This window comes from Mizuhopecten yessoensis, unplaced genomic scaffold (assembly GCF_002113885.1).
Source record: "Mizuhopecten yessoensis strain PY_sf001 unplaced genomic scaffold, ASM211388v2 scaffold9033, whole genome shotgun sequence".
NCBI lineage: Eukaryota > Metazoa > Mollusca > Bivalvia > Pectinida > Pectinidae > Mizuhopecten > Mizuhopecten yessoensis.
The window spans coordinates 882,703-897,222 of NW_018407845.1; the positions used below are offsets into that span (position 1 = coordinate 882,703).

At 36.4% G+C, this 14,520-nt stretch overlaps 1 protein-coding gene across 1 annotated transcript in view; it reads left to right on the plus strand.

Annotated features, from left to right (window-relative positions):
* Nucleotides 1-12,455: 12,455 nt before the first annotated feature.
* Nucleotides 12,456-14,520, plus strand: part of LOC110457167 (ADP-ribosylation factor-like) — a 9,209-nt gene continuing 7,144 nt past the window's right edge. Inside the window, exon 1 of the mRNA XM_021508303.1 lies at nt 12,456-12,645. Coding sequence (XP_021363978.1) covers nt 12,487-12,645 — 159 coding nt within the window. The 5' untranslated portion in view covers nt 12,456-12,486. The remainder of the gene's footprint in view (nt 12,646-14,520) is intronic.

A 14,520-nucleotide genomic window follows, 5' to 3' on the forward strand; every position in this document is an offset into this window, starting at 1 on the left:
CTGATGAGCCCAAAATGCTGTACTCCTCACACTACTGGTAAGCCCAGAATAATGTACTCCTCACACTACTGATGAACCCAGAATGATGTACTCGACACACTACTGATGAGCCCAAAATGATGTACTCGACACTCTACTGATGAGCCCAAAATGATGTACTCGACACGCTACTGATGAGCCCAAAATGCTGTACCCCTCACACTACTGGTAAGCCCAGAATAATTTACTCCTCACACTACTGATGACCCCAGAATGATGTACTTGACACACTACCGATGAGCCCAGAATGATGGACTCGACACACTACTGATGAACCCAGACAAAATGGTGAAATAATAGGTTTTGTTTGTTTGGCTTTCTGCATAGAACAATGTACTCGACACACGACTGATGAGCCCAGAATGATGTACTCGACACACTACTGATGAACCCAGACAAAATGGTGAAATAATAGGTTTTCTTTGTTTGGCTTTCTGCATCTCCAACCAACATTTTTCAAATAGGTTTGTCATTTGTTGTGTTTCTACTGATTATTTTAAGAAACTAGATAGTTGACTCTGCTGGCGCGTCATTTCTTGTGATTATTTCATAACCACACTGGAATGCTTTCATTATCAGAGAACAAAGGCGTTCTGTCAGTTTCCTATGAGGTATGGTAAAGTGCGGAATGAACAAAAAATAATTGATACTCAAGATTTATAAAAAAAAACTTGAATCTTCATAATCCACATTTCATCGTCTCCACAAAACCATTAGACACTGATTTATTGGCACTAAGAATGGAAGTGAGAAGTTTGTATAATGGGTCGATTGAGCAAGATCCAGCTATAACATGTTGCTTACAAGGATCAAACGAGTCTGGTTCTGATCCTCCTCAATTGTTGCTATTTGGGGAGAAATGTAATATAGCGCGTGAATAGCTGGTAATTCGTCATTCAAAATTTTCGAACAAGGTAGTGTGTCCTTGATGTAGTAGTGTTTGCAGACAATATTTAAGTTATATGATGCTTTGTCTGCAGACACAGCTATATATATCTTAAATGCAAATAACTGGGTGTACTTTGGACATCGGAGTCAAGAAGTTTAGATTTGTGTTTTGTTTACATTTTGAACTCTATTAAGGTGCGTATTTCAATGATGGCTCTGATAGATTTAGGCCACTCTGAAAGTGAATCCAATTCACCATGCTCATTTTTAGATGTAGTTTTCTGCAGAATCCAACAGTATCTTGAAAGTCATTCCAATTGATAGTAGGAGTCTCTCGAAACTTTGGACCCTTCATGACAAGTTTACGATACTTTGGACCCTTCATGAAAAGTTTACGAAACTTTGGACCCTTCATGACAAGTTTACGATACTTTGGACCCTTCATGACAAGTTTACGATACTTTGGACCCTTCATGACAAGTTTACGATACTTTGGACCCTTCATGACAAGTTTACGATACTTTGGACCCTTCATGACAAGTTTACGATACTTTGGACCCTTCATGACAAGTTTACGATACTTTGGACCCTTCATGACAAGTTTACGATACTTTGGACCCTTCATGACAAGTTTACGATACTTTGGACCCTTCATGACAAGTTTACGATACTTTGGACCCTTCATGACAAGTTTACGATACTTTGGACCCTTCATGAAAAGTTTACGATACTTTGGACCCTTCATGAAAAGTTTACGATACTTTGGACCCTTCATGAAAAGTTTACGATACTTTGGACCCTTCATGAAAAGTTTACGATACTTTGGAACCTTCATGAAAAGTTTACGATACTTTGGACCCTTCATGAAAAGTTTACGATACTTTGGACCCTTCATGAAAAGTTTACGATACTTTGGACCCTTCATGAAAAGTTTACGATACTTTGGACCCTTCATGAAAAGTTTACGATACTTTGGACCCTTCATGAAAAGTTTACGATACTTTGGACCCTTCATGAAAAGTTTACGATACTTTGGACCCTTCATGAAAAGTTTACGATACTTTGGACCCTTCATGAAAAGTTTACGATACTTTGGACCCTTCATGAAAAGTTTACGATACTTTGGACCCTTCATGAAAAGTTTACGATACTTTGGACCCTTCATGAAAAGTTTACGATACTTTGGACCCTTCATGAAAAGTTTACGATACTTTGGACCCTTCATGAAAAGTTTACGATACTTTGGACCCTTCATGAAAAGTTTACGATACTTTGGACCCTTCATGAAAAGTTTACGATACTTTGGACCCTTCATGAAAAGTTTACGATACTTTGGACCCTTCATGAAAAGTTTACGATACTTTGGACCCTTCATGAAAAGTTTACGATACTTTGGACCCTTCATGAAAAGTTTACGATACTTTGGACCCTTCATGAAAAGTTTACGATACTTTGGACCCTTCATGAAAAGTTTACGATACTTTGGACCCTTCATGAAAAGTTTACGATACTTTGGACCCTTCATGAAAAGTTTACGATACTTTGGACCCTTCATGAAAAGTTTACGATACTTTGGACCCTTCATGAAAAGTTTACGATACTTTGGACCCTTCATGAAAAGTTTACGATACTTTGGACCCTTCATGAAAAGTTTACGATACTTTGGACCCTTCATGAAAAGTTTACGATACTTTGGACCCTTCATGAAAAGTTTACGATACTTTGGACCCTTCATGAAAAGTTTACGATACTTTGGACCCTTCATGAAAAGTTTACGATACTTTGGACCCTTCATGAAAAGTTTACGATACTTTGGACCCTTCATGAAAAGTTTACGATACTTTGGACCCTTCATGAAAAGTTTACGATACTTTGGACCCTTCATGAAAAGTTTACGATACTTTGGACCCTTCATGAAAAGTTTACGATACTTTGGACCCTTCATGAAAAGTTTACGATACTTTGGACCCTTCATGAAAAGTTTACGATACTTTGGACCCTTCATGAAAAGTTTACGATACTTTGGACCCTTCATGAAAAGTTTACGATACTTTGGACCCTTCATGAAAAGTTTACGATACTTTGGACCCTTCATGAAAAGTTTACGATACTTTGGACCCTTCATGAAAAGTTTACGATACTTTGGACCCTTCATGAAAAGTTTACGATACTTTGGACCCTTCATGAAAAGTTTACGATACTTTGGACCCTTCATGAAAAGTTTACGATACTTTGGACCCTTCATGAAAAGTTTACGATACTTTGGACCCTTCATGAAAAGTTTACGATACTTTGGACCCTTCATGAAAAGTTTACGATACTTTGGACCCTTCATGAAAAGTTTACGATACTTTGGACCCTTCATGAAAAGTTTACGATACTTTGGACCCTTCATGAAAAGTTTACGATACTTTGGACCCTTCATGAAAAGTTTACGATACTTTGGACCCTTCATGAAAAGTTTACGATACTTTGGACCCTTCATGAAAAGTTTACGATACTTTGGACCCTTCATGAAAAGTTTACGATACTTTGGACCCTTCATGAAAAGTTTACGATACTTTGGACCCTTCATGAAAAGTTTACGATACTTTGGACCCTTCATGAAAAGTTTACGATACTTTGGACCCTTCATGACAAGTTTACGATACTTTGGACCCTTCATGACAAGTTTACGATACTTTGGACCCTTCACAAGAAACTCTCGTAGCTTTACAGTGCATCCCTATAGTTTCGTGTGTTAAAGAACAGGGTTGTTGTATCAGACATGCTACTGTTAGAGGCGACTAGAGTAGGGTCCATGCACAATCGGGCGATATCTTCTGTGTCTCCTTAACGGACATTGAAACCAAAATTGTTCTGCTGCCGGCATTACACAATATCGGATGTTATCTCCGTAAGCACCCTTCTTCAAATGACTGAAAAGATAACGTATGTTAAGGTGATAATCCCAGTAATGCCTCGTCCTAAAACGAGAACCGGGGTAGCGGCAACGAAACAACAAGACCATCCTCGATGTCCAGGGGTTCGCTCACTTTCGCTCTCTGCACCCCTGGAATATGTCATAGCAAAATGGAAGGCACGGAGATAGCTGTTTGATTGGTATCAGGTAAAACAAATCCTGACCATTCGCTAGGCTGATGCCTGCCCTTTGAAGATTACAAAGGAGAGACGCCCGATTCTTTTGACGTACATGAAAGGATCGAACTAGTCTTCTTGTCTCATCAACAAGGTGCACAACGAGCCTAACATATTCCAGGGGTATAGAGAGCAAACATGAGCATAACCCCTGGATATCGAGGATGCAACAAGACACGCTAATGAACAAGAAAGAAAGCATCGACCTTCATATCACACAACGAATACTTGTACTGTGCTGCTTTAAACGTTTATACAACAATTTTTGAAAGCAGCCAGAGTTCATGCCCATATAAAGCAGAGGAGAACACTTTCACTGAACTTAGCGACGAAGGGAGTGAGCACCAGATTAAGTAGAAACATTGTATCAAATATATTGTCGCATATAGACGTGTCACTTTCCCTTTGATCTAGCTATGGTATAACCAACTTATTTTACACAGTTTTACTAATACCATATGGTATAAGTGAGGCTCCTCCCATATACTGAATACAATGGAATTCTCCATTCTCATTGGTCAGCCAATGAAAGGTTAAAGTGGCCAATTAGTGAATGTTAATAGGATATCGACACCGTGAGAAATAACAAAAATACAAATAATGGAAGTCCAAACACATTTTATTCGGCAACATTGTTCCGCGGTCTATCTTTTTTCCGTTTTGTTACTTACAACGTTTAACATGAACTAGTCCGTCTTATAATTAAAAGACAAAATGCAATTGTGAAACACATTTATGGCTACTTTATAAATATCAGCAAATGGGACCTTGTACTTTTCCGTAGGCATGTTGATATTTACATTAGTAGGCTTAATATTACCATTTTTACAATTTAGCCTCAATGTATACCATTTTCTCCTTCCAACGGGTCCGGGAAGCGGCTTTTAACGGCTATTTACTCCTCCCCTGGTTCATCTTTAATCGCCGAGAGAGGCAGGAGTTAGGTCTTCTAACACTTTTTCAGTGAGGTTTTCTGCGTCACTTTCAATGCGCGTCATTAACTGAGACATGAAGGTATCGTCCAGGGCTTCAAAGTCATCGTGTGCCAAACTTGGCCATTGAGTTTGAGACGAAGTCCGACATGCTGCAAACTTTTTTTGACCAAATTTTATCTTTAAATTGTTACGTGACACTTTATGCGACAAGTCAGTTACATCATAGGCCTCGCAATATGTCAGTTATCGTACTCGAGGGGTGGAGCTTACATCTCTCGCGCTCGAGAAGTAGCCCCGCCCCTCTCGTACAATAACTGACATATTGCTCGGTTCCTATGATATAACTAATACTTAACTAACTTCATGTCTAGTTATACTTCCAGTTGTATTTCCTCTACAATTTAACAATACTCCCACATGTGCCCTGTTCAATTTATTCAACTTATGGCATGCCGTATATAGGTAAACATTTGGTTTATTTTGTGCAATCTTAGGTATGCAATATTATTTTCAATTTGAACAAAAGAAAATCATTGTAACGCACTTGCTACGCCATAGTTTTCAGTCATTTTTTTTACAAAATACTCTAGTTATCTCAATGTTATACTTTCAAATTATAAAAGAACTATTTTTAAAATTGATAAAGCAGGCGTATAATGCAAAGCTACAAGACCTTTCAAGAAGGGTCGAAAGTATCAAAAGCATTTCATTATTAAGGTTCCAGTTAAGGTTTCGAGGGACTTCTACTATAATTTTGAATGTGACTTTTAACTTTGACTTTAAACATATTTTATCAACCATTATTGGAAAATAGGATTTGGTACAAGTTATTACAACTTATGAAGCCATCTCCTTACAACAATAATTCAAAACAACAGATGATGATATAGGCTGTCAATTACAATTCATAGTAGTATGAAGCGATTTTTAAAGTAACACATACACATACAAAAAAACCCACCATATTTTAAAGTCAAGTTCTTAATCGAAACATGTTAAAATCTTCCACTGGATCTAATAAAAGTTTGCACTTGTTTGAATACATCACAATTTGTATCCAAAGCCAGATTTTCATTTCCAAGCAGTAATAATCTCAACGTTAAATGTACATTTAAATGATTTATATGATCAAAAAGTAGAGTACGAGCATTTGTATAAGGTTGACATTCAAAGAAGAAGTGATAGGCATTTTCGCAATGGTAGCCACAATTTAAACAATTTGAGTTTTGGACCAAGTTTGCACGGTAAAGATCATGTTTGAGAGGACTGCATTCGTGTGTTAGTCTGGAATGAAGAATGTTTAGTTTTCTGTCACCACGTAGGTAATGAGGGGGTACTGTGTATGGTATGTTGGGGACTAGAGCTGGTTTGAAAGATGAGAAAGACATGGATCTTATATTATAGTGACTTTTAAGATAATGCTGGATTTTATGGAGGACTAAATCTTAAATGGGCAAAACGAGAGAATGTAGTATTGGATTCATGTTCAAAGTGGGATAAATCTATAAGGTTCATAATTCCTGGAAAAAAGCTTTAGTCATGCCCATTTTTAAGAAAGGTGATAAACAATGCCCCAGTAATTATAGACCAACAGCTTTATTAAGCACTGTAGGGAAAGTTTTTGAAAAAGTTATTACAAAATTTCTCCATAATTGTTTATTAGAAAATTCATTGTTATATAAATACCAATCTGGATTTCAGCCATGTCACTCAACAGTACATCAACTAATTGAAATTTATCATAATGTATGCATAAATCTAGAAAACCGTCATCATACCTGTCTTGTTTTTTGCGACATTTCCAAAGCTTTTTATCGGGTTTGGCATGCAGGTCTAGTACACAAATTAAAAAGCTATGGAATTAATGGAAATCTTTTAGACTGGCTATCCGATTATGTACAGAATCACCATCTACAAGTCTTCATCCACAATCTCATACTAAAACAACTAATGCTGGTGTACCCCAGGGTTCTGTCTTAGGTCCGTTTCTTTTTCTCTTGTATATCAACGATATAACTGATAACCTTATCAGCCCTTCCCGTCTTTTTGCTGATGATACTTCCCTATCCGTCTCTTCTCCTTCCGCAATTGAACTTGAAACTACTACTAACCGAGATTTTGAAAAAAATCATAACTGGGCAGAAAATTGGCTTGTTTTCAATACCAATGCTGAGCTTGATGTCAATCTCATTTTTAATAATGTTAATAATGATTTTATTGAACATCATAAACATCTAGGCATTTTCCTAGATGCTAACTGTAAATGGACTCACCATATTGATAACATTTGTAAAACTGTTACGAAACAAATAGGAATTCTCCGCAAGTTAAAATATACTTTAAATCGCAAGACATTAAACAGAATTTATCTTACTTTTATACTCCCTCTGCTTGAATACTGTTGCGAAGATTGGGACAATTGTACAACTGCCGATGCAAATAAACTTGAAAAACTCCAGTTAGAAGCGGCGCGTATTGTCACCGGTCTGCCCTCTTTTGCTAGTAGAGCGTCTCTTTACTTCGAAACTGGTTGGAAAGTCTTGTCTCAACGTCGCATCCGCCGCAAACTTCAACTTTTCTACAAAATTCACAACAATATGTTAACTCCTTATAATTTGAGAAACTCAGAACTATTCCATTCCTAATTTCCGTTTACAATTTTCACTTAACTCGTTCATACCTTCTACTTTCAGACTATGGAATGAGCTTGACACCAATATTAAAACTGCACATTCTTTTAAGAGCTTCACAAACTGCCTCAAAAAACAAAATGAAACATTTAAAGTGCCTGTTTTTTATTTAGCCGGTGACCGTAAGTTAAATATTTTACTAACCAAACTCCGTCATAAATGCAGCCCTTTAAATGATGGTCTCTTTAATGTTAACCTAATCAACTCTCCTATTTGTGCATGTGGATATCCTAATGAAAATGCTCATCATTTCTTTTTTACATGCAGTATATATATACTGATCAAAGATTTCAAATGTTTAGAAATCTTCATGAATACTTACCTTTAAGCTTAGAGAAATTATTGTATTGATTATTCGAGTGACGAAAATAAAAATGTATTTATATATGTCCAACAGTATGTATCGAGTACTCGCAGGTTTTAATATGGTCACGTTCTTCTGTCTCCTCTCCAACAGTCCTCATTATCTTTCATATTCATTTCTTAGCTTGTGTCCGTATTACATGGCATAACGTGCACTTGTGTGTTCCTTATTATTTTAGTAATCCTCTGTAATGTTTAACTTTCTTTTAAGTGCACGAGAACGTGAATGCAAGAAGTGTGCGTGTGCTTGAATGTATGTAATATAGGCATGTGATGGGCCATTCAGTTACAGCCAGTGCGGTAGAAACGAATTTTCGAGAAAGGATGGAATGAAAAGGAGAAAGCCACAAATACGGAATAGTGCCAAGATATCACTGCGCTGACTGTGCTGGATGGTTCCATTTTCATGACCAAATTTCAAAATCTACCATAATTTGTAAATAAACGTAAGAATGAATGTGTGCATTATATGTTGAATATTGAGATGTACGTTATATAAACTGCAATGAATAAGTAATACTCTCTCTCTCTCTCTCTCTCTCTCTCTATCTCTCTCTCTCTCTCAATAATAGATAAATGTAGTGATTTAAACTATGAAAGCCATCTTATGATGTGTATATAAAATTATTTATCTTATAAGGAGAGGGCGTTAATAATGTTCATGTAACTTGTGCCCAATCCTCTTGCAATTTTTGGCAATAAAATATGTTTAAACAAAGGTTCATAATAAAAAATAAATATACAGCTTGAAACCAAAATGAATACAAATCATAAATTTAAATTTCTTAATCCCGAAGTCCAAACCAGACTAAGCGATTTACAGTAGAAATGTAGTCGTGTCTTCAGACACAGCATCTGTAAAACGACTAGAAACAAAAGCCAATGCATCACAATTAAAGATTTTTGCAGGTTTTCAAAAGTAATATTGTATATCCAAAATCAATTATTGCATACCCAAAAATATTTCCGGAATAGCCAATAACAGTTGTGCATATATGCGAATTTTACATAAACCTAACAATAAAACTGCAGAAAACAATTTTGCATATGTAAAAACTAGAAAATTACACGACCAAGATAATATTGGATGTGCAGGTTTTCATGTTTTTCATGCAACCTTTGCAATTTTTGCAAAAATATCTCTTGGTGTGCAAAGTTCGATATTGTGCATTACTATATTCGCAAGTATGCAATCTAATTAAAAGTAAATTTTCAATCGCTCCCGTTTACTGATATGTCGCTTTGACATATCAACGCGGCATATCAGTAAACGGGAGCGATGTGAAGATATAATTTTAATTAGATTGGCAAGTATGCAAAAGATTTTATTCTGCGCCATAGAAAACATGATTGCAGTAAATATGACAATCAGTCGAACGCAATAAAGGGAAATTAAATCGATATGCTCTCTGAGGTGATTTACGAACAGATATGAATAAAGAAATATTACAATTTAAAAACATTTTACTGCAACCATGTTTGCTATTGCTCTGAATAACTATTTTTGCATAAGTAAATATAATAATACATGTACTCAAATATTGATGTTGCATACCCGACAAAATGCATACGTAAAAACGATAAAAACAAACCCCACCCAATACTACATTATACTTGACATGCATGTAATTTTCTAGGGGGGGATGCAATGTTTTATTTTCTGGGTATGCAGTATGCAATTTGTTTAATGTAACGCACTTGGCAACAAGGTTTTAGCCATTTTTAAGTGAATACACCACCCAGTTATCTTATATCAGAGACGTATATATAATATATACGTCTCTGCTTATATGGAAAAATAAATAACTTTGATTTGCTTTGACAGTGTTTTGAAATTAACAGATAACTCAAGAATATGAAAACTTGTAAATACTGGGTTTTTTTTACCTCCTGAGAAGTCGCAATATCCGCTTTATGCGTATGAATTAAGCACGACTATAACTATATAGACTCGTGGATTTATTCAGAGACCTAAAGTTAATTTAGGTCTACTATTTATTCAAATGGTTTATTATATTTCGGTTATTTCAATTTGTTTCCCTTATTTTAAAGTTAAATTTAAATGAGATTCAGAATCAATTATACATTCTTTGTCGTTTCATTGCACACGTGGTAGTTCCTCTGACCGGGTAGAGATTGGCGCGGTTGAAGCCAACAGTGTCTAACAGCTGAGCTGCCCTCACTGGAACCGGGGCTGACGGGGACCGTCGCTGACCAGGACCGTTGCATATTGTGGCGTTTTCNACAATTCTTGTAAGTCGGGGTTCTATTTCTCAATTAATACGACTTCTCTAATGACAATAAACACAGCGATCTATCTTTAGTTTATAAATGTTTATATCTATATATTGGAAAAGTTGACTTTTTTCCTGATCATGATGTCCCCGCCGAGGATCGTGTTCGTTATAAGAAGTATGTTTTAAGTATTTCATTGTTGAAGTAAACTACTTTCCTATTTAAAAATCATTATATGTGACGCTAATCTTGGCCATTCGCATTACTACATAAATTATTTCCATTTGATTTCCTGATCAGGATGGCCCCGGTCAGGACCGTATACGCTACTAGCTATAGTTATAGATTATACTGCTTATAAATAACCATTCTTGTAAGTCGGGGTTCTATTCCTAAATTAAAATGACTCCTCTAATGACAATATTCACTGCGATCTATATTTTGTTTATAAATGTAATTATGTATGCAAACAGGTATGATTTTATTTCCTGATCATGATGGCCCCAGCCCAGGACTGTGTACGTTTTGAGATGTAGATATAGAGTATTCCATCAATGATGTAATGTATTTTCCATTTAAAAATCATTATGATGCTTCTCTTGACCGTTCGCATTGCTAGCTTTTGGTACTTGATCAATACCTACGTAAATAATTTCCATTTTAGTTCCTGATCAGGATGGCCCCGGTCAGGACCGTAGACGTTCTAATATCTATATATGGAAGATAAAGTACTTTAGACATAGTTTAATTATTGTTTCTAAATCACATTCAGCCATCTCTTACCTATGCGGATTGCCAACTGTTGTATTTGATGAATTAATTCGAAGATAATGAGCACGTGGTTTCCTGATCAGGATGGCCCCGGTCAGGACCGTATACGCTACTAGCTATATATAGTTATAGACTATACGGCTTATAACAATTCTTGTAAGTCGGGGTTCTATTTCTTAATTTAAACGACTCATTAAAAAAAATCATTATGATGCTTCTCTTGACCGTTCGCATTGCTAGCTTTTTTATTTCCATTTAAATTCCTGCTTAGGATCTTAAATTAGTATGCAATTCGATAAAATATTATAGACATAGTTCAATTTCTATTTCCCAATCATATTTACTCATCTCTTGACTCTTATAACTGTCACCTTTATGTATTTGATCCATTAATACGGATATAATGAGTACTTGATACATTGATATGGGTGTCCCTGTTACCTGTTACCGGTTACGTTCCAATATCAACATATAATTAAAAAGATTGACGATTGATTTGATGTTTTTTTTCTATTTCAAAATCACCTCTCTTGACTGCAAACTTTGCTGTCTTTATATATTTTATAAATAACTACGGATAGATTCACTATAACATATCCTGTCTGATCATAATGTCCGTGCACAGGACGTATATACACTATATCGTGGAATACAAAGATAAAATATTATAAATATAGTTTAATTTATATTTCTAAACCATCTTAAATTCCTCTCTTTGACTGTAAACACTGCCACTTTCATGTATTTGATCCATCAATACGGATATAATTAGTACTAGATTTCCTGATCAGGATGTCCCTGCTCAAGACCGTTAACGCTCACAGCTTAAGTTATAAACTATACGGCATATAACCATTCTTATTAGTCGTGGTTCTATTTCCTCAATTAATACAACCATTTAAATGACCATATTCAGTGAACATTATCTTCCTTTAGTTTATAAATGTATAAATGAAAAATATCCACGCTATTTCCCGATAAGAATGTCCCAGATGAGGACCGTATACACTATAAAATGTAGTTATAAGATATCTAACAGTTATATCATGCTCCAAGTCCGGACGAGTTATCCTATCTTGACGGTCCTCACCAGCCCCGGTCCTGCTCAGCCCCGGTCCCAGTGAGAGACAGCGCAGCTGTCTGACGCCACTCGTTGAAGCGGAACGGTGATAAGTACTGATCAAAGCGCAGTATTATGTATAAGTAAAACGAAAGTACACTGGGATGCGATAAATTCGCCGCTGTTTATGGTTTGAGTGCACTAAAAGAGTATGATAATATTTTCTAAATGCAGTATTTCCTTAATTTTTTAATAAGATCTGCATAACAATAAAAAAAAACTTACTGTCTTTTAATATTAGTAATGTAGCGTTTGCTTGACGCAGACTTTGATTGTCATCACGTGACATCCTGACAACAACAGTAGCATGGCACTGGTATGGTTGCAGCGAACTTGGAATGCTAACCGTGTGGTAATTACGGTAGCAACAAGTGCAGCCACCGCGGCCATCGCCTACAGCATATACAGGTTTATTTTCATTGCAAAGGAAGAAGAAGCGGACGAGTACTTTGAATCCATCGTCCTGGTAAGTCTGTAGCAGAACGTGTCTTGACCAGTTATTGCTCGTCGGTGTTTCAAGTAACGCCACTGGCACTGTATCATTAAACGTAATACAGTAGGCATAGTGTATCATGTAGTATTACAGGCAATAGAGTGAACGGTCATGTGACTTACTACTCCAACAATGTTAGAGGTTTACACGGCGAGATACTTTGGACAGGCGTCGCAGTCGGCAAAATCATATCCGATAGAAAAAAGGCAGACCAGCGGCCTCTTATATTATAGGAGTAGTGACTTCCTTGATGTTCACATTTCTGGTCATAAACTAGGTTATTTTTTCACTTACATTTATAATTTTGACATATAGATGTCTGGTGTGGGGCCAGAGCGCATTCCTATATGAACATGTGGAATTCTCCAACACCGTTTGGTATCGGGGAGTGACTAATCAACAAAAACAGATGCGGTCCGGAAATCTTCTAAACAAAAATAATATATATTCCGTTTTCGGCCCGGATCAATACAGATTGTTGATTAGACACTTCCATGGACTACAAAATGGCATTCGCTCAGGTGGAAAATTTTGAACGATTGAAAACCGAGGAGTCTACTGACGGAATTAGGCAGCTGTTGATGATAGTAAGAGCAGATTTGGATCAATAAATAATCCATTTCTTGATATATGTGCGGTATGTGTTTTGTCATAGTCGATTTTTGTTGTCAGCACCTCATAATTCTCCGATACCAAACCATGGCAGAGAATTCCACGTTTTCATAAAGGGGTGTGCTCTGGCCCCGCACCAGACATCTATTTGTCAAAATGTCTAAGTCTGGTGTTAGGGCCAGATGAAGCTCGGGCTACCAAGTTTGGAGCCTCAGCTACTGAAGCTGGAAGTTCGTTCCTTTGTATGAAAATGTCAGGTAAAAAGGTTGTGTATGTAGCAGGCATTTGTAGATGGAAGTAGGTGGTATCTGTTGTCATGAGCTGTTCTAGTCCTCAAACCTCTTGGGTTTAAGATGCAGTGATCAGGCATCAATAGCCACAAGTCCATATGTGTTATCTTAAACTTCATGGTGAGTTGGGACACATGATCTCCCTGGTATATATTAATTAATCATGGGGGAATATATAACAAGGGTGAGAAAATGTTAGAAAAATTAAGGAACAAAGGCTGCTTGTGGCCTTATTTGATTATTTTTTCAACACTTTTCGAATCCTGAGTTTTGTATTCCACCATAATCTACAGACAAATGTTGATTATATCTATTCTGCCAAATAAAATGTAATGAAAGTCTTTTTCGTTTCTACCTCAGTGACCTAAATAATTGAAAGTGCTATTTATCAAGTGATGCCTATACATTTGTATGTCTTCATTTCACAACAAGCTGTGTGGGCAGGTATTCTATTTTGTCTTTATATAATCTGGATATATTTTGGAAGGATTTAAAAAAAAAAATGCAATTCATGATTCTGTTGACAGACGATAAACAATAAACACTGACATCATGCTTTTTGCTAGATGTTTATTTCAATCAACCAAATCCACCAATCTATCGGCATTGCTCGTCAACACATGATATCAGCATTTGACAGATTTACAAACATTATTTCAAGTCATCTTCGCAGTAAGGTCAGCAAAACATTCTGATGACCGTGAGCTTGACAGGTTTTAAGAAGATCTAGAAGTTAATCAAAAACTGTTTTAGCAAATCTTCAAATACATCAAAAATTATGTGCGTGTACCTACTGCTCGCTTGTTTGTATTGGCTAAGGATGGGTTGGTGGGTTGGAAAATAATACATGCACATGTATCTCTATTGTCCAATAGTACATGGTTACATGGCAAATGTGGTAGAATAATATACGTCTCTGACCCCCCCCCCCCCCCCCCCCCCCCCC